This window comes from Helianthus annuus, chromosome 15, assembly GCF_002127325.2.
Source record: "Helianthus annuus cultivar XRQ/B chromosome 15, HanXRQr2.0-SUNRISE, whole genome shotgun sequence".
Lineage (NCBI taxonomy): Eukaryota > Viridiplantae > Streptophyta > Magnoliopsida > Asterales > Asteraceae > Helianthus > Helianthus annuus.
Genome location: NC_035447.2, coordinates 34,613,580 through 34,633,860, shown reverse-complemented (window position 1 = coordinate 34,633,860; position 20,281 = coordinate 34,613,580). Strand labels below are relative to the sequence as shown.

At 41.7% G+C, this 20,281-nt stretch overlaps 1 protein-coding gene and 1 non-coding gene across 2 annotated transcripts; one reads left to right on the top strand and one right to left on the bottom strand.

The window, feature by feature from the left end:
- Positions 1-11,597: 11,597 nt before the first annotated feature.
- On the bottom strand, positions 11,598-14,184 carry LOC110926807. The gene is made up of 2 exons (XM_022170490.2): positions 14,096-14,184; positions 11,598-13,764 (listed from the first exon to the last, which is right to left on the bottom strand). The coding sequence occupies exon 2, from the start codon at positions 13,760-13,762 to the stop codon at positions 12,047-12,049; it is 1,716 nt and encodes a 571-aa protein (XP_022026182.1). The 5' UTR covers positions 13,763-13,764; positions 14,096-14,184; the 3' UTR covers positions 11,598-12,046.
- Positions 14,185-19,937: 5,753 nt separating this feature from the next.
- LOC118487866 lies at positions 19,938-20,043 on the top strand. Its single transcript, XR_004882809.1, has one exon. It is a non-coding gene; the product is annotated as a small nucleolar RNA R71 (small nucleolar RNA).
- Positions 20,044-20,281: the final 238 nt, after the last annotated feature.

The window sequence follows — 20,281 nt, the reverse complement described above, 5'->3', positions numbered from 1 at the left end:
GAGGATACGTTAATGTATGATTTATACTTACCGACCGGTGTTCATCCACATCACGACACATTCCGTATCAAGGTAATGCACGAGAGTTCATCTTTACCGGTGAGTATACCGATTATCATCTGTTTGGACCGTATAAATTGTGAGATACTCACTTATTTTGAATTGAAAACAAGTCCTATGTGATATAATCACTTATTGATGAGGAACTTGATTTTCGTATGCATGAGGGCACAGGTGCCAAGTCCGTGAACAGGTCAGTACTTCCGTACAGCAGAGAGACGAACTTGACACCCGGATAGATGTGATATTTTATCACTTATTTGAATTGGACATGTGATTGTTTATCACTTATTGAGGTCGAATGCCAGTATGCAATATGTACACGTATGTATAGTATCATGGAGATCTAGACTTGCGTCCCCGTTATTTTTCGGTAAAAGATACAACCATGATACCCAGATGATAAGCAGCATAAAGACCGAATATCTCAGAACCTCGGCAATCTATCAAACGAAATTTCGGTACTAGACCATATGCCAATGAATGGTTCCCACCTGGTCTTTCAGTCGATTAAGATTTATATCACCCTGCACACTTTAAAATGATTGTGAGCCTACCGATACATCTTATATAGAGCTGCTTATCGTTTTTCATTTAAGGTTTAAAGAGGTTTGGATAGACCACTGATGTACTATCATTTCTCTTTTGCTCGCCAGGAAACTCATTTTTGTTTTTCTATTGTTTTTGTGTTTTTTGAAATTTTTCGATGTTTTTGTATTTTCCGATTTTTGAATTTACTCCCCCTAAAATCAACAAACTAAGATAAATTTAAAAACACACAAAGATATTTACAAAAATGATTTTCCGATGTTGGTTTTACTCTTGCTTGACCTTAATGCCGTTTACCAATAATAAAAGTCAAATCTTGATTTGTCAAAAGCTTTGGTAAATAAGTCGGCACGTTGGTCATCGGTGTGGACCTTAACAACATCGATTAGTCTTTTCTCAAAGCAATCACGTATGAAGTGATATTTGATTTCGATGTGTTTGGTCTTTGAATGCTGCACAGGATTTCTAGTGATATCTAAAGCAGCAGAATTATCAACGTAAATAGGAGTAGTTAGGAATTCAAAACCGTAGTCCCGCATTTGTTGTTGGATCCAAAGAACTTGGAGCAACAACTTGAGGCAGCAATGTATTCAGCTTCGCATGTTGATGTAGCTACACACGTCTGCTTCTTTGCACTGCCATGTGACTAGGCGATTTCCTAAGAACTGACATCCAGCCGTTGTGGATTTACCGTCGATTTTGCATCCGCCAAAATCAGAATCACTGAAAGCTACCAATTCAAAGTTATTATCCCTAGGGTACCACAAACCGGTGTCAGGGTACGCCTTCAAATAACGAAAAATCCTTTTGACAGCAGCAAGATGTGAGGCCTTCGGATTAACTTGATATCTGGCAAGCAGGCACGTTGGGTACATTATGTCTGGCCTTGATGCTGTGAGGTACATGAGAGATCCGATCATGGCGCGATAGATAGAAGGGCTAACAGCTTCTCCCTTCAAGTCTGGAGTAATTCCGTGATTAGTTGGCAATGGGGTACCAATGGGCGTTGCATCAGACATCTGGAACCGGCTCAAGATGTCACCAACATATTTGGTCTGATGAATAAATATCCCAGACTCCGTTTGTTGCACTTGTAGGCCCAAGAAGAAGGTCATTTCCCCCATAGCACTCATCTCGAATTTATCCTGCATAATGCGCTCGAATTCCCTACACAAGACATCATTAGTAGAACCAAAAATAATGTCATCAACGTATACCTGTACCAGAAGAAGATCTCCATCTTGTTCCTTGATGAAAAGAGTACAGTCGATAAGACCTCTACGAAAACCGTTCTCCAGCAGATAGTGAGATAAGGTTGCATACCAAGCTCGTGGTGCTTGATGAAGACCATAAAGAGCTTTGTTGAGCAACCAAACCCGATCGGGATGGATAGGATCTTCAAAACCTGGAGGCTGTTCGACGTACACCTCTTCTTCAACCACACCATGTAAAAATGCACTTTTCACGTCCATCTGATAGACCTTGAATCCTTTGAAGGACGCATAGGCTAGAAAGATTCGAATTGCTTCGAGACGTGCAACAGGTGCATAGACTTCGTTGTAGTCGATCCCTTCAATCTGACGAAAACCTTGAACGACTAAACGAGCTTTGTTTCGGATAACAACTCCGCGGTCATCCTTTTTGCATTTGAAAACCCAACGGGTACCAATCTTCTTATATCCAGCAGGTTTCTCTACTAGTTTCCAGACACCCAGCTTCTGGAATTGTTGCAGTTCTTCCTGCATTGCTTCAACCCAAGCATTATCTTTCAAGGCTTCTTTCCACGTTCTTGGTTCTTCTTGTGAAACATAACACGCGAAAGACCAATCGTTTTGTTGCCCGGATTCTCGAATAGCTGCATACAAGCCTGCATTGTTGTTGTTTCGCAACATGTTTCTTGTTTGTACGCCACTTTGCACATTTCCAATGATGTTTTGTTGAGGATGGGTATTATGAATCCTTGTTTCTGGATTATCTGGAACTGGAACATTTATACCCAGGTTGTTAAGATTAAGATCAACAACCAATTCAAGACCCGGAATTGACGAAGAGGATGATGCAGTAGTCTCAGCTGTTCTGTGGGTATCCACTGGAGGAGTACCCTCTGAAGTACCATGAACTGCTGTTGTAGGAGCTTCTTGATCTGCATCTAGAAATTCATCATCCTCTGAAGATTCGTTCAATTCGTTTGCATCATGAAAATCCTCATTGTTGAGAGTATTATTGTTCACCGAAGAAGATGGTTCTTGATTAACAAGAATTGGACGAACCACCGGTGAAACTGTTGCATTGTCACTCTCGAAAAACATCCTAGCCGCAGCATTTTCTTCAGCGGCTTCAACATTGATCGAATTGAAGAAGTCATCGTACTCAAACATCCAAGGTTGACCCGGATTTTTGACTGGCAAGGTGTGCCTTTGTACTCTGACCTCAGACCATTCCTCGACCCTTTTAGTCTCTAGATTCCAGACTCGTAAGTTAGGGGTGGCATACCCAAGAAAGTATCCATCAATTGCTCTTGCCCCAAACTTTCCATTAGGATCGATGATTGTGCATGGAGCTCCAAACGGTTCTAGATAAGACAAATCTGGTTTCCGTTTTTGAAGAAGCTCAAAGCAGGTCTTGTTGTGACTTTTGACTGTAAGGACTCTGTCCAATGTGTAACATGCAGAGGCCACAGCTTCAGTCCAGAATGGAATGGGCAACTGTGACTCTACCAACATTGTCCTAGCAGTCTCGATCAATGTGCGGTTCTTACGTTCAGCGACACCATTCTGTTGAGGAGTATAAGCTGCACTAAACTCATGAAGAATACCCTTTGAAGTGCAGAACTCCGTCATGGAATGATTTTTAAATTCAGTACCATTGTCGCTACGTATCCGCCTAACCTTCAACTTATACAAATTCTCAATCTGAATGATCAAGTTTTTGATAATACCAAAGGTTTCACTCTTGTGTGCCATGAACGCAACCCAAGAAAATCTTGAATAATCATCAGTAACCACGAGGCAGTATTGATCACCCCGAATACTCTTGTGCTTGACAGGACCAAACAAATCCATGTGCAAACGTTCAAGAGGAACTGCCACTGTGTTGATCTTCTTTGTAGGGTGCTTCTTCTTTGTTTGTTTTCCTTTCTGGCACGAAACACAGATGTCTTGAAGATGGAAATTTTTGAGGGGAACACCATTCACCAATTCATTTGAAACCAAATGATTCATTTTGCGTAAGTGAATGTGACCCATTCGTCTGTGCCAAGAGATAGTGTCTTTTTCTGTGGCTTTAGAAACGAAACAAGTTGCTTGTGCAGACGTAGTAATAGCCTGGCTCATGTCAAGGACGTACAAATCATTTATCCTTGGAGCCGACAAGAGAATCCATTCTTTTGGAATTTTGAAGCCGGGTTTCAGCACATAACATCCATTAGCATCAAAGTGTACTGAGAACTGCTTGTCACAGATTTGAGAAACACTAAGAAGATTGTGATCAAGTTGTTGCACAAAATTGATCTTGTCAAAGCTGACAATCCCGTTAGATATCATTCCTTCACCCGTTATATATCCACCTTTATCTCCAGCAAAAGCAACATAACCTCCTCTAATAGATTTAACGTCGTAGAGAAGCTTCATGTCGCCTGTCATGTGCCTGGATGCCCCACTATCAACAATCCAATGACTACTGATAGTTCCTCCTGAAGCACCCTGCACATGAACTCAAATGAATTAGTTGGAGATGGGGACCCAAGCCATTGTGGTCTTGGGTCTTCCATTTTCATCAATGACAATAACTTCTTGTCTTTGATGGTTGGTGAATTGTGATGGTCCCCCTGATTCAGTAACCGTTTTTGGTTTCCAAGTCTGTTTGGTTTCACCAGTGTTTTTCTTTAAAAGTTTAACTTCTTGATGATTTGAAGTTTTAGAATTGTCTGGTTTTACAACAACAGATTGTTTTTGAACCGCATCGGTTTTAATCGCTTTTTCTATCTTTTTGACCTGTTGGCGTTTATGTTTCTTTTCCCTTTCTTTTACAAGGCGGGGATCTTGTTTTGTGGAAACAGTTGGCTTACGGTCAGTTTTGTCACGGGGATCATCAACCTTTCCTTTCTGCTTATGAAGATATGGGCAGTTTCTAATAATGTGCCCAATGGTTCCACACTCAAAACATGATCTTCGTTCTACAAACCCCGAAGAATCATGTGATCGTCTAGCCGATGATGTTGAACTTTGTGAACCCGAGGTACTAGGTTTTGAACTGCTTGGTTCATTTCTTTTCTCGACAATAGCTTTCTTGACAAAATCTAAGTTAGATTGATTTTCAAACTTTTCAATTTTGTCTGTTCCTGTCGATTTCACAAAGTTAACATTCTTCTTCTTCTTTTGGTTCGGCTTCTTGTTAGTTTGAGCCGGTGTTTTACCTTTAGGTTTGGTGTGATTTTGCTGTGTTGGCACTGTTGGCAATTTCTTGTTGCCAAATTGCTTTCGAACTTCAGCCTTTGGGATTGGAGGACACTGAGTAACTGTAACTTTAGGTCCTGCCTTTCCCAAGAACTTACTCGTCGAATTCTCAAAGACTTTGCAGATTAAGGATTGATTAACATTCTTAATGGGAAAATCTTTGTCTGAGTAAATTTTATCATCACCAACTAGAGTGTACAGCAAATTCACACTCTCCGACTCTCCTGCAGATGAGGACTCAGTTGCAATAGTCTTAGCGGGTTGTACAGGGGGATCACATAGAATGTGATTCTCAAGAGGTATGTCCTCATTTTTGGCTACCGCATCAGACTTTGCTGGGACAGTATCGTCTGATTCATCATCAGACGAATCAGCATCCTCAATCACAACTGGAGGATCTTGATTCTGTTCAGCACTCACAAATGTATCTGCTGACACATTTGAATCTGAGGATACTTCCTTTTGGTATCCAAGTCCTGCAGCAAACTCCTTAACATCTAGAGGCACAGAAGGTTCAAAGAACACCCTGTCCTCTTCATCAGGCATGGCGTCATAGTTATGTCTCACTGGTGGTGGACACTTCTTGTAGCCTATGCATGTGACATCTCTCTTTTCCTTCTGAACGTCAATGATGTGATCTAACACATAGCTAGAACTCAAATAACTGTCTAGCTTGAGTTTGATCGCATCACTTTCGGTTTTCACACAAGCCATCTCTTTTTGCATACTCTCAAGGCGAGATATATACAAATTAATATCAGTTTGTTTTCTTGAAACCATTTTAGTCAGTTCTGTTTTATCCTTCTTTAATGTTTCAATTACTGACTTAAATTCTTTTTCATGGTTTTCATAAAACATGTTGGCTTCTGTGCATTTAGAGAGGTCCACAGTCAACTTCTGATTGTGGATGAATGTCACATCATATTTCTCTTGCAAAGCCTCATGCTTGCTTTGCAAGTCACACCAATCAGCACTCAAGGAACTATGTTTGTCTTGCAAGTCAAACAAACTAGCTTGTAAAGCATCATGTTTGGCTTGCAACTCAGACATGTTTCCTTCCAAATCAGCACACCTAGCATGCAATCTATCACATTCATCACAGTTAATAGCAGTGGGTTCATCGACACATACCTGACTTGATGAACCGTCGACATTAGCCATAAAGGCTGAATGGAGAGAAGACGAAGAGTAAGCAGCTTGATCCACCAGAATAGATCTTCTTTGAGTTTCTGCTACAGCTTCTCCCAAGAGTTCATCAATGTCAATATCATCCGAAACATTAGATGTCTCACCCACATGATCATCACCAGAGTTGGATGATTCTTCATCAACACTCCTGCTGTATCCAGAGGAGTCTTCATCTTCAGACGATTCATCACCACTGGCAGAAGATTCTCCACCACTGGTGTGAACTAGCTCCTTCACAATCTGAGCAAAACATGCTGTTCCATCAGGAGCATCACCACCCAACTGGATTGACCAGTCACAACCTTCATCCACCTGAACTGCAAGTGCTCGGTTGGTTTGGTTGTTGACAGGCACCAATGTACGATCATTGTTTCTGTTCTGCTGGTTGCCTTGGTTTCTGAAGGGGTTTTGATTCCCGTGCTGGGCTGGCTTTGTGCATTCCCTTTTAAAGTGGCCCCGTTCACCACAGTTGAAGCACTTAACAGCCTGCTTATCGAACCCATACTTGGTGTCTCGCTTACTTTCCAAGCTGGTTCTGCCAGTACTTTCCATCCAATCCTTTGCTCTTCTCACTGCACTCGCAAAGGCCCACTTGATATCCATCAAGTCCATCTCTTCCTTATCAATCTGCCTGTAATCTTCTTGTGTCAGATTAATGTTTCCAATCTGACCTTCTATCAACCCACAGTACGCGCTCACTACAGTGTTAAGCAGCTCCATGTGTTCCTTAGCTACTTCTACACTGATTTTAGAGAAGCTTGACGTGTCTAGCTGTACTGTACTTGACTTTGATTGTTGACCTGCAGCAGATGATGTTCCTCCATAACACGCATATTGAGGTTGTTGAGCAGGAGGAGGAGGAGGTGGTTGTATTGGATTTCCATACAGATCTGTGGTTGGAGGCGGCTTTACAGGAACTTGCACTGGATTGCCATACATATCCGTGCTTGTGACAAACGCCGTTTGAAGTGGAGCATGTGAACCGGCTTTTGCAGATGAAGAATTGGAGGTGCCATAATACATCTCTGGATTCTGTGGCACTGCAACTCTCTTTGCCTTCAACGTTTCTTCCTGATCCTTGTTCTCCAGAAGCTGCACGAAATCGTTGATATTTGTAGTTTTCAACGTTCCATTGTACTTTAAGATTTCCAGGAAGTTATTCCATTGAGGAGGCAATGCATCGGCAAACTTCTTTACCACCTCTGTTGGAGTCGTTGTGACCTCAAAGTTGGTCAGCTCAGTAAGTAGGTGATAGAAACGGCTTGTCATATCTCCCAAGGACTCCTTATCCATACATGTGAAGCCATCGAATTCTTTCTTCAGTAGATCTCGTCGTAGTTGACGTGTGGCTTCATTACCTACTCCTCTTGTCTTCAATGCGTCCCACAGCTTCTTCGTAGTCTTGAAACTGACGAACTGATGATAAATATCCTTGCTCAGTGCTTGAGTGAGAATAGCGTATGCTTTCTTTTCTAAGTCATACGTCTTCTTTTGATCATCAGGAAGATCGGCAAAAGTAGCTGTCGAAGAAGCAGCAACCTCGATAGTTTGATCGAATTCCGTAGTGAACCGCAACCACAACTCTGTATTTTGACCAAGAATGTATGTATGGAAACGATCAACCCATCCCGGATATTCATTAAGATGCATCAACTTTGGAGGCCTGTTCAAACTTCCGGTTTCACTTTCGCTTAGTAGAAGACTTTGAATACTCGGAGTTTGATTTGAAACAAACGCCCATTGACCAGCTGGAGTGGCATTTGTTTGTGAGGATGTAGATACCGGAGATTCGGCCCATGATGGAGATTGACTGGTATTCATGTATTTTCCACTGTCTGGAGCCGGACTTCCCCACCAACTCGGATTCATGATAGATGAGCAAAATAAATGCTAAGTAAGAATGATCCGAAAGATAACACAACCGAAAGATCCTGGTCGAAAAATCTGAAATCACAGAAACTTGTTAACTATAAACAGACCACAATCGAAAGATATAACCTTGTTCGAAGGATCAACAGTACTCGAAAGATTACTGTTGACTCTCGAACAATGATCTCGAAAGACTCAAGAACACGAAAGATTCCCTTTTGAAAGATCCTTATCTTTCGTGTTAAATCCTTATCTTTCGAACAACAGATCTCGAAAGATTCACCAATACGAAGGATCCTAATCTTTCGGACACTAGTCTTTCGAAAAGATTCCTTTCTCGAAGGATATAATTCAAGCTTTGAAAGATGAATCGAAGGATAGTAATCTTTCGACCCTTTCTTGATCGAAAGATGATCTTTCGATATCGAAAGATATCCTTCGAGACTTCTGACACAAACTGATCTGATGTGAAAGGTTGGTGAAAAGGTGACAGGTTGGTAGGTCAACTTTCGGCAAGATGGTATGTGCAGGCTGTCCTATCACCACCAACTTTGAAAGTTTGCCAAAAAAATTTGCCAAAAATGACAACCTTATCTTCAACACCAGTCACCGGAATTTTGAACCGGAATATAGCCGGAAAATTCAAAATCACTTAAAACAATTTTTCAAGTTACCCAACCCCACTTTAAACACTCCCGGTTAGTTTAGACACGTTTTTACTCAAAGAAAATGCAAGAAACCAAGTAAAAACAGGTGCAAAACCAAGTGTTTCAACACACCAAAACTTGTAAAAACCCGGTTTTAAACAAGGTAAAGAGCGAGGCTCTGATACCACTTGTAGGTCCCTTTTCGCGGAGGATTACGAACCTAAACCTTGTTATACAAACCTACTAGCGAGTGCGGAATCCAAGCTAGCAAGCAAACCGAGTTAGTAGCAAGTAGAGAAACAAACACACGAGTTCACCGATTAACACAAATTGTATTAATGCAATGAGGGTTCGGTTACAAGCACAATGTTTACAGAAATGTTCTATAAACTCTCTCAGTGTGTGTGTGAGTTCTGGACAGAATGCTCTCAACACTCTCTATCTTTCGGATGTGCAAATGGCAGAACTAACTCACATACATACACTGCATGGGTATATATACCCAGCCCATGAAGTCTGGATCGAAGGATCTGATAGATGGTCCGAAGGATCATCTATCGATCATAGTTCACACGAAAGACCAGCATGGACCTCGAAGGATCATCCTTCGAGGTCTAATGGTCGAACCATGGTCGAACCATATCTTTCGATCACCTCGAAGGATCAGGTGTATCCTTCGAGGCTATCCTTCGATCAGAACATCTTTCAACTGTTGTCCAAGTCAAACCGGAGGATGGTTGACTTGGTCAACTTACAACACAAATCAGGACATCGTTTATATCAGACCGAATACAGACAAAGTTGACGTGATGTCGTGGGTCACGCAAATTTAATCCCTAAACAACTGTAGTTAGCGGTAGTAGGGTATCGAACTCAGGGAGTATGTGGAAAATGTGTTGATTATGTAGCTTTGGATTTATACTAAAATTAAACTAACTTGCAGAAAATTAAAATTCAAGATTGTGATATGTTGTTTAGAAAACTAAATTAAGAACTAATTCAAATCAAAGAAAGTTGTAAACAATTAGGAGAGAACAATGATCACCCTAGGTTTCAGTTTCTTTAAACAATTGTGTGCAATTTCACTAGAAAGAGTTACATAGACATAACTCGTGTATGTGTGATTGAAGTGATAAAAGGGAACAAAGTACTCGGATTAGATAATGCGAGGTTGTTTCCCGATGACCTATTAACCAATAACCAACCCTAACCCTTCCCGTGATATCTCGGTTGCCAACGGCACCAAGAACGTACGATCAAGACTAGAAATTGTGATATAGATTAACGCACTACAAACAATCAAACACACACCATGACATTCAAGCAACGCAAAATATCATTCTAGAAATGTAGAAATTAACACACAAAAGTCTTAGAAACATTCACCTAGGATGATCACCGAAGAGTTTAGCCGGACATGGCTCGGTGAATCATCATCAACATTAATCTAGTGTTCATACGAATTAAAAACACAAACCGAATGTTTAGAATCGTTCAAAAACCAAGCAAGTACTCCAAATTCGCTCCCAAAGTCTCCAAGAACCGTCAATGATGAGATAATACCAAAAGACACACCAAAAACGAGTATATTGTGGCAGTTACACTTTTCACGTTCAGGCACCACCGTAAATTACGGCTCCACCGTAATTTACGGTGGTCATCAAAATGTTACGGTGGATCAAGCCTGATTTACGGTGCAAGATAAATGGGAAAATGGGTCACCGTAAATTACGGTAGTACCGTAATTTACGGTACCAAGCTATCTTCACTTCTTTGTTTTGTCTTGTGTTCTTCTCTCGACCCGTTTTCACCAAAGCATCCATAAGCATCCATAAGCTGCCTTTTATCCATCGCTTATCTCCTAATTTGCACCTGAAACATAAGCATCGTAGTTATCTAATTCAAGATAATTACACGGATAAATAGAGGATTATTTCATGTTTTAACACACTTAAGGGTTGTCCAAAGGACCACCCGTCACATCCCCACACTTAACCGTTGCTTGTCCCAAGCAACTCATCAACATAGCTTCGAAACAAGTGATCAAATCAAACCAAACAAATCATGCAATTTCTTTACCAACCCCTTTTTAATGCCCAAGCAATACACCCCTCACAAATTCTCTCCTCTCGGCTACAAGTGGAAACTAGCAAAGATAAGCTAGACACACACTAGGCAAACGGGTGGTTGCGCAATCATAAGCTTGTACCTGAATCAACTATACTCCTATAACGGGTCAAACATGAATGCAAATCAAAGGGTCTTAAAGGTTGTAACGTGGCTAGGTGTATGGGTAGGAAATGGAATATATATGAGTAGCGAAAATTCAACCCGGTCTTTTTATTACAACTACCAAAACAACTAACAAAGACATACTACTATATACAAGACAATGAAACCTTCTTTTTTTCTTTTTTTCTTTTCTTTCTCATTTTTTTTTTCTTTTCATTGTTTTTTTTTTTTTTTTTTTTTTTTTTTCAATCAAACATAATACATTAACCATAACTATTTCAAACTAATAAACTACTAATTATATCACTAATGCTATAAGACCGGGTCAAATTTGGGTACATTTTCAAGTAAGTAGCTAGGGGAAACAAATGATAGGCTTTAGGCACAAAATTGGGCAACTAAATGACCAAACCCCCACCCCTCTCACTACCATGCTCATATATATAATTTATGAGGTCCAACCCCCCAAATCCCACACTCACTCACACAACCGACGAGGCTACCTAATGCCCTTATCCTTTCTACATTCATGTCTAACAAGGATTCAAATTGCATTCAAGCACAAGTTCTAACGCACCCCCACCCGTAGCCACTCTCATTAAAGATTATTTATATACATGTGTGGCTACAACTCTCACCAAGAATGAAAAGGGTAATAAGGGTTGCCGGTGCATTGACTTGGGGATAAATTAGGGCGACAAGATTTCATATTGTTTTGCTCGGCTTAAAATTTTTCAAAAATCTTCGAAAAATTCCCCCCCATCCCCACACTTGGGATACATTGTCCCCAATGTATGGCTTTGGGAGGATTTGATCACATCCTCAATCAACATCCGCAAAAAGCTTTTATCTCAAACCCCAAATTTCTTTTTGTATTTTTTTTCTTTTTATATTTTTTTTTTATGTTTTTTCATTTTTGAACACAACACCACCAACCAACCAAACCCAACAATCAATCATATGATCAATCACCACCCATCCTCCCACCATAATCAACATAAACCAACAAATATATACAAACTATACAAGAGAGAGAATACCACCTGATCAATAATAACGCGGTCCTGGGGGCCCAAAAATGGACGACATCATATCGCTCCATTCTCCAAACCCGAACGAGCCGCTACTGCTTCCCTCTTGTTGTTGTGGTCCCTCTTGCCGTCTTGGATCAAGCCACTGAGAATGGTGGAGTTGTGGAGTCGGATACGAAACGCTGCCATCATATGGTGGCAATGAGGCATAATCCACATGTTGTGGATCCTCAACCACCGGCCTCCCAGCATGCCAGTCCGCATGCATCCGCCTCATCTGATCATCGTGATATCGGTTATTCATTTCCACCTCCTGCGAATATGCGTGAGTCCGGTGCCATGATTCATTGCGGTCGAGGCTATGTTTAAGTGCCCGCTCAATACTAGCGCTATTCCGCGTGCCTTGATCAAATAACGACCTCTTCGGACCCGACCAAGTATCAAAGATGGCCGCCGGCGGGCGTTGGCTCTCGATCACCTCCTGCATTGAACCACTATAAGCCCACCCCGGCTCATATGGTTGCTGCGCATAGTCGTAAAATGTGCCACCATGACCACCATGAAAAGCCCCAAAACCAACATTTGCACCACCCGTTGGCTCGTCTGCGTAATCGTCATCCCCACTCGGAACTAACTCTTCATCACTCTCAGGTTCATCCGGTTCCCCCGGTAACAATTCCCTTGCCCCTAATTTCAACGCCCTCCACCGTTGACCCTCTGATTTCAGCTTGTGATAACGTTCAGACGAAGTGTATGTCCAAACGTTTCCCAACCTATCCAAAGTAAAAGGCAAGTGCCTTTTCGTTAAACCGCGGTCTTCAGATGTGAGTGCCTTCTGCTGTTTCATTAAGCCCGTTATGATGCGGCAGTACGGGACAATGTCTCTCCCGTATTTGTTCCGACATATCCACAAATGGTGCATGATCAGGTAGCGGATTGGAAACCGTGGGGACCCGTGCATCAATGAGTACAGAACAGGTATCTCTGGAAACCTCACCTGTTCTTTATCCCCTCTCCTTGGGATGACATTAAGTAAACAGATCGTATGCAAGAGCTTGGCTTCTATCTTCAGATTTTTTCGGTATAACACGCCACCATACCTACCGGGCAAAAACAAATCAGCCAACATACTGTTCCACGTCACGTGCTTCTCGGGTTTGAGCAACAAGTCATCAAGCGTGGGAATCATGTATTCCCTAGCTGGAAGACTATCATATTTTCCCAACTTCTTCAAAGTATCAAATGACATTTCAACTGGTACCCCATGTACCGTCCCAATCAACTTCATTTGTGATGGCCTATAGAAGTTTTCACACTTAAGTGTTGCCATCCACTCCTGAATTTCAGTCAAAAACAAATTGCTCTTATCCTTATCCCAACACTTGAGTGCTCCTTCCCAACCCAAAGCACGGAACTTGTCATACACCCCGAACTGGCCCAACTGAGGCTCATCAACATCTCTTTCACAGATGAATGCGGCCGCTTTATTCTTTAACTTGTTCATGCAATCGTTATACAAAGTTGGCTGCCAAATTTCGGGTTGGTCATCCAATGACCCCGAATTCCACACCGGTTTATCTCTTGGGTCTAACTGCATCTCTTCTTCTTCCTCGCTTTCGCTTTCACTAACCCTACCAAGATATTGCCTCTTCTTCGATGGCTGCTCCTTCTCCTTGCCTTTGCCTCTTGACGAAGATGAACTTGAACCCGGCTTTTCCTTTGTCCTTGCCATTTCTACACACATGAAGAAACAACAAAATAACACAAAATTAACATTCTCTTCACAAATCATCCCCACACTTGCTTGTTACTATGGTTGTAGATGTTAGTGAACCCAAAATGTATCAAGGATTTTCAAAAAATTGGGCATGATGTCTCTACAATGTAGAACATCCCAAAAGTTCACTACTTTAACTAAAATTCCTACATCTACAACCATCAATCATGTTCAATAACAATTTCATACTCATATCCTAGCAACAAGCAAGTGGGCAAAAACATATAACCTAAATCACCTTGTTTTTCACAATGCATCTCCATAATATAGTAAAATAAGTGTTCATACCTTGTTTCAAGATGAGAGGATGCTTGTGAAACTAAAAATCCAAAAACCCCCAAATTATCTCAACCTAGGGTTTCAAATTTCGACCCCAAAACCGCGTTTTCTCTGGAATTCCTCCTCACAATCACGAAGCTTGTGAAAAATTAGTCGATTTAGACCAAAATCTCACTTGATTTGGGCAAGTATTGAGGATTTGATGAAGAGAAGAAGGTGGAAGAAGACTATGGAGTTTGTGGGTTCTTTGGAGAAGAAGAGGTGGAAAGGTGAGAAGAGAATGAGTGGTTAGGGTATAATGCACGTGACAGGCTTTTTGTTTTCGTTTTTATTGTTTTTTTTTTTTTTTTTTATATACACACGGAACCCTGCCGACGGAAACGAATCGATTGCGTACCGTAATTTACGGTCTCACCGTAAATTACGGTGAGACCTGGATGTCAAAAATGTGCCGTAATTCAGGCTGTTTCCACCGTAAACCTCACCCAATTTTTTCACCACCGTAAATTACGGTATTACCGTAATTTACGGTAAACACTGGGCTCAATTTCCACCGTAAAACAGGAGGTTTTCACCATAAAATTCCAACAATTTTCAACCACCACCGTAAATTACGGCTCCACCGTAATTTACGGTGGACACTGGGCATCCATTCTTTTTATAAAACTTGAAATTTATGTGACCAAATTTTTAGATTTTTCAAATTTTTCGATTTTTTTATGTTTTTTTTTTTTTTTTTTTTTTAATTATTTAAATAACTTGGGAAAATCACCCTACCCCCTCAAAAATCCCGTGTTGTCCTCAACACGATGTAAGAACAATTCGCGACCCGAACTTCCCCACACTTGTTTCAAACACGGACTTCGAGGGACTATGGCAATTATGCAACTATACAAACACAACAAAACAAAACTACTATGTACACTATCACCAAACCTGGGCCTCTTACGATTGTTCCTCCTCAACCGGGCGTAGGATGTAGCCCGCTTTGTCAAGCTCCAAGTTGTTGATGTCATTGCCATCCAAATACGGCTTTAACCGGTGACCGTTCACCGTTTGTTGTTTCAATGTTCGCTCGTCTTGAATGTCAACATCTCCGAACCTTCCCACTCGTCGGACAACATAAGGGCCCATCCACTTGCTCTTGAGTTTCCCCGCGAACATTTTCAACCTTGAATTGTATAACCACACTTTTTGACCCACTTCAAAGTTCTTCTTCTTTATCTTCGCATCATGAACCTTTTTCAGTTTGTCTTTGTATGCGGATGCACACTCATACGCTTGGTCCCTTATCTCTTCAATTTCATTCAGTTGAAGCTTCCTCGCCCGACCCGCTTCATCATAGTCCGCATTCACTGTTTTAATTGCCCAATATGCCCTATGTGCCAACTCCATAGGCAAATGACATCCTTTCCCGTAAACCATTCGATACGGAGTGGTATCAAGTGGGGTTTTGAAAGCCGTGCGATATGCCCACAATGCATCATCAAGCTTGCTTGACCAATCTTTCCTATCCGTTCTAACCGTTTTCATTAGAATTTCTTTGATTTGCCGGTTAGATACCTCCACTTGACCACTCGTTTGTGGGTGGTACGGTGTAGCCACACGATGATTCACACTATATCTCTTCAACAACTTTCCAAAATTGAAATTTTTGAAATGTGAACCACCATCACTTATTATCACCCGAGGTACACCGAAACGAGAAAAAATGTTGGATTGCACAAACTTACATACAACGGAATGATCGTTGGTCCTTGTGGCAATAGCTTCAATCCATTTCGACACATAATCAACCGCAACCAATATGTATAAAAACCCATTTGAGTTTGGGAAAGGACCCATGAAGTCTATTCCCCAAACATCAAATACCTCCACTACCAAAATTGGTTGCAACGGCATTTCATCACGTTTCGAAATGCTTCCCATTCTTTGACAATTGATGCAATTTCGGGCATACTCACGAGCATCCTTGAAAATCGTGGGCCAATAAAACCCACTCGATAACACCCGATAACCTGTCTTATTCCCACTAAAATGGCCCCCACATGCGGATGAATGAGCATGGGTCAATATCTCTAAAACTTCAGTTTCGGGAACACATCTTCTTATCACTTGATCAGCCCCGATTTTGAACAAGTCGGGTTCGTCCCATATATATTGCTTCACTTGACTAGCAAACTGTTGTCGTCTCTTCTTAGTCCAATGATTTGGAATCGCACCCTTGGCCAAATAGTTAACATAATGAGCATACCAAGGGGCCACATAAGTAGAAACGGCCAACAATTGTTCATCGGGGAACCGTTCATTGATTTCACTTGCATCATCTACACCTTCCAACGGGATTCGGGACAAATGATCCGCGACAACATTCTCACATCCCTTCTTGTCTCGGATCTCTAGATCAAATTCTTGCAACAATAAAACCCACCGAATCAAACGCGGCTTCGCATCCTTTTTCTCCATTAAATACCGAACCGCACTATGATCGGAATAAACTACTACCTTGCTTCCCCAAATATACGAGCGAAACTTATCCAAAGCGTACACCACCGCTAATAATTCTTTCTCGGTTGTGGTGTAATTAAGTTGCGCTTCGGATAAAGTTTTGCTTGCATAGTAGATAACCACCGGCTTCTTGTCAACCCGTTGACCCAAAACTGCACCAATAGTGGTATCGCTGGCATCACACATTATCTCGAACGGCTTTGACCAATCAGGTGGTTGCAAGATAGGCGCCTTGACCAAATGTTCCTTCAAAACAGTAAACGCTTGCATACATTCATTAGTAAAGTCAAACGGGACATCTTTTAATAACAAATTGCATAAGGGTTTGGTGATAACACTAAAACCCTTAATGAAACGTCGATAAAAACCCGCGTGTCCCAAGAATGATCGTACACCCTTAACATTTTTAGGAGGTGGCAATGATGAAATTACCCGTATCTTTGCCTTATCCACCTCCATCCCCCTTTCCGAAATCACGTGTCCCAACACAATGCCCTCTTGCACCATGAAGTGACTTTTCTCCCAACTTAGCACCAAATTTTTCTCAACGCACCTTTTTAAAACCTTTTCCAATTCGTTGAGACAAGCATCAAAAGTGGTGCCAAAAATGGAAAAATCATCCATGAACACTTCAAGCGACTCTCCAACCATGTCCGAGAAAATACTCATCATACATCGTTGAAAAGTTGCCGGAGCATTACACAACCCAAACGGCATTCGCCTAAAGGCAAAAGTGCCGTATGGGCATGTGAAGGTGGTCTTGTGTTGGTCATCCGGGTGTATGACAATTTGATTATAACCCGAGTACCCATCTAAGAAGCAATAATATTTTTGACCCGACAATTTTTCAATAATTTGGTCAATAAAAGGTAACGGGAAATGGTCCTTAGAAGTGGCGGCATTCAGTTTTCGGTAGTCAATACACACCCGCCATCCGGTAACCGGTCGGGTGGCAATTTGTTCACCACTTTCATCCTTGACTACTTGAATGCCGGCCTTCTTAGGCACAACTTGGGTGGGACTCACCCAAGCACTATCCGAAATCGGATAGATGATTCCCGCATCCAACCATTTAATTACCTCCTTTTTTACTACCTCCCTTAGGTTCGGGTTCAACCGCCTTTGAGCTTCTCGTGTCGGTTTGGCATCTTCGGTTGTGATAATCTTGTGCATGACGATGGATGGACTAATTCCTTTAAGATCGGCAATCGTCCATCCAATAGCACCCTTGTTCGCTTTTAACACCTCCATCAAGGCTTGCTCTTGTGCCACTTCCAAATTAGAGGCAATAATGACCGGCAAAGTGTCATTATCCCCTAAAAATACATACTTCAAGTGGCCCGGCAAGTCCTTGAGCTCTAACTTTGGTGGTTCCTCCAACGATGGTTTTGTACCCGAATCGATTTCCACCGGTAGACCCTCGAATTGATGAGTCCATGGTGGTCTACCTTCTTTCATCGCCATCACATCTTGTGCCTCCTCTTCAACCCGTAGTGCATAAGCATGTACCTGTTCAGAAAAGTCACACAGGCAAATATCCAAACCATCCTCCTCATACTCATGCGGGTTGCATCCATCTACTATGTCTGCCATAAAACACTCATCCACACCATTAGCATTAGAATTGTTAGTGAAAACATTCAAACGCATTTTTCGATTTCCGAATGCCATATCAACCATACCAAATCTACAGTCGATAATAGCATGTGCGGTGCTTAAAAATGGCCGACCCAAAATTATGTTCTGTTGTTGTTTAGGGTCCGCCGATGAGTAGTCCAAAACCAAAAAGTCCACCGGGTAGTAAAACTCATCAATTTTAACAATAACATTTTGAACCATACCCCGGGGCAACTTATGAGACAAATCGGCCAAAACAACCGTTGTCTCTACCCTTGCTAATGGACCAAAGTCATATTGGTCGTATAATCCCCCCGGTAAAATGCTAACTCCGGCTCCGAGATCTAGCAACGCCTTAGCCATTTGAAAATTACCAACTTGTACATTAATCAATGGCGTGCCCGGATCTTGGAGCTTAGGAGGAAGCTCCCCATTCAACACCGCACTCACTTGCCCGGTCAAATCTACCCGCTTAGGCACTTTTTTCTTGTTTTGCCTCTTTTGTGTGCATAATTCTTTTAAAAATTTTGCATAAGCGGGAACTTGTTTTATTGCATCAAGAAGTGGGAGATTTATTTTAACTTGTTTGAACATATCCCACATTTCCTCTTTTTGAGGACCCCTTGACACAATAACATTTTTCTTCCCCGGGTCAAGTAAAGCCGATGGGAATGGAACTTGACTCGGTTCACCCTCTATTTTTTCATTCTTTTCATTTTTACTTTTTTCACTTTCACCCAACCCCGGTTTTTTAATAGTTGTTTCTTTTGGTTTAACCGGTGCAAATTCATCATCACTTTCCATTCCCGTGATGTCCTCAACCACCCCCTCAACCAATTCGGGTGACACATTGGCCTTAAACTCTTTCCCACTTCTTAACACACTAACATGGTTAATATTAACATTACCTCGTGACGAACCATGTGAAGGGTTTACCTTTGTGTCGCTTGGAAGTTGACCCTTACCTTTCTTTAGTTCCGCCACATCGGTTGCTAATTGCCCCATTTGAGTCGTTAGTGACTGAATGCTTTTATCGCGAACCTCATCTTTTTGCATCCGTACTTCATCAAGTTGATTCCGCTTTTGCATTTCCAATTGCATGCTTTTAAGCATCTCCATCACCTCGTTTCCACCCGAAGATCCCCTTTGCTCTTGACCCGTTTGGTATTGTTTTTGATACCCTTGGTTATTTCCGCCCCGGTACCCACCTTGGTTATTATAAAATGGCCGTGAACCAAAATTACCTTGGCTACCTTGAAAATTTGGGTTCGCTTGATTTGACGGGTTCCCATATCTAAAGTTCGGGTGATTCCTCAACCCGGGGTGGTAGGTATTAGAATTCATGTTGTTGTAGTTCCTACCACCTCCTCCTCCTTGGCCTTGACCTTGGATCGCATGAACTTCCTCATATTGCCCTTCCAACATTCCTTGGCAATTTTCAGCCGCGTGACCTATTTCATTACACAAAGCACACACATCATAAATTTGGTTAGTACTTTGAACATTACCTTCATCTATGGCATGCACTTGTGGTCGGTTAGTTGTCGGTCGGGCTCTCCTTGAAGCTTGGGCTTTCCTTTTTGATGTAGTTGCCATACTCTCCAAAAACTCCCAATCTTCATTCTCATAATTCGTTCCAAATGTCCCTCCGGTGATAGACATTAAATCCCGTGCATCTTCGGCGCTTAACCCCTCATGAAAAGCGTTCATTAACTCCCATAACTCAATCCCATGATGAGGACAGTTTTTAATCATCATGTTAAAACGCTCGAACGCCTCATGGAACATCTCACCGTGTTGTTGTTGAAAGCTTCTCAACCCCTTCCGCGCATCATTAGTCTTTTGGGCGGTGTAGAATTCATCCAAAAAGGTTTGTTGCATCTCCCCCCATGTATAAATTGATGCTGAAGGTAATGTATAGAACCATTTCTTAGCTTTCTCTTCCAACGAAAACTGAAATAAGACTAACTTGACTTCATCGGCCGAAAAACCTTGACTCCCAAAAGTGTTGCAAATTGAGTCATAGGCCTCTAGATGAAAGTACGGCTCCTCCGTTGCTAACCCTTTATA

Coding starts and splice junctions, on each gene's coding strand:
- LOC110926807 (XM_022170490.2), bottom strand. CDS start 13,762: ATGGCAAGGACAAAGGAAAAGCCGGGTTCAAGTTCATCTTCGTCAAGA.